The following is a 1,126-nucleotide window of genomic DNA, read 5'->3' on the forward strand; positions in this document are numbered from 1 at the left end:
AGATATCCCATAGACGTCCAGTGGACGTCCGAAGGACCTAAAAAGGATAGCTTGCGGATATCCTCAATGTCCTTCAAGGACACCTTATGGATGTCCATAAGATATCCGTGTGCTGTCTGGGGTTCTATTACGTAATATTCCAAATCTTACACTAAAACCATTAAGTGATAGGAAAGATGGTGATAGGAAGATGGGAAAGTCGAATAAATGCACTGAGTAAAACCACTTCGGTACCAGTTAAGTAGTGTACATGATGCTCTTGGATATTTTCGAAGATACTACTCTGACAGGGCCATCTGATAACTTGTCACGAGTAGGGGCTCAAGGACTTGCTAAAAAAATTTCAAATTATAACTTTATTGTATCTTTAATTGTATGGCACAACATTCTTTTCGAAATTAATTTAACTAGTAAACTACTTCAATCTAAGAATTTTGACTTGCATGCCGCTACAAAACAGCTGCATGTAACAAAAACATTTCTTGAGAACTGCAGAAGTGATCTAGGTTTTGAAAAGATGTTGGTAGAAGCAAGGAAACTCGCCGAAGAGCTCGATATTCCTGCAGTATTTGAATCAATGTCCGAATCCGCTTGAGAAAAAAGAAAAATCGATTTCCGTACGAAGTAGAAGATGAGCCTATTTTAAATGCCACGCAAAAATTTAAAGTAAATTTTATTTTGCGATTCTTGATACCGCAATAAATTCTATTAGTGAGAGGTTTTCCCAATTGGAGCAAATTAACTCTATATTTGGTTTTTTTACAATCTGCAAAAATTAGAGAACGAATCACCCAATAATATTGTGAAAGATTGCTTAAATTTGGAAAAATGTCTTACGCATGAAGATTCGAAGGATATTGATGCTTTTGAGTTGTGCAGTGAACTACAAACCATTGCGAGAAGAGTACCGAAAAACGCGAAACCACAGGACGTAATTAACTATATTTGTAACTGCAGCCTTGTAGACATGCCAAATTTGTTTATTGCTCTACTAGGCTATTGCCTGGAGGTTTTTAAAAGGAACAAATTAGTTAGTGACATTTTATTGTTTTATACGATAATTTGGCATAAAAGTAAGGTAAAACCGCGGAGTGCTACTAAATAAAGTGAGATCGGAAGAGCACAC

General features: G+C 36.2%; 1 protein-coding gene across 1 annotated transcript in view; it reads left to right on the forward strand.

Annotated features, from left to right (window-relative positions):
• The first annotated feature begins 967 nt into the window (after nt 1-967).
• The window catches only part of LOC105449072 (protocadherin-like wing polarity protein stan), a 10,725-nt gene continuing 10,566 nt past the window's right edge, over nt 968-1,126 (forward strand). The window contains exon 1 of the mRNA XM_011688068.1: nt 968-1,073. Coding sequence (XP_011686370.1) covers nt 968-1,073 — 106 coding nt within the window. The remainder of the gene's footprint in view (nt 1,074-1,126) is intronic.

This window comes from Wasmannia auropunctata, unplaced genomic scaffold (genome assembly GCF_000956235.1).
Source record: "Wasmannia auropunctata unplaced genomic scaffold, wasmannia.A_1.0 LD336078.1, whole genome shotgun sequence".
Lineage (NCBI taxonomy): Eukaryota > Metazoa > Arthropoda > Insecta > Hymenoptera > Formicidae > Wasmannia > Wasmannia auropunctata.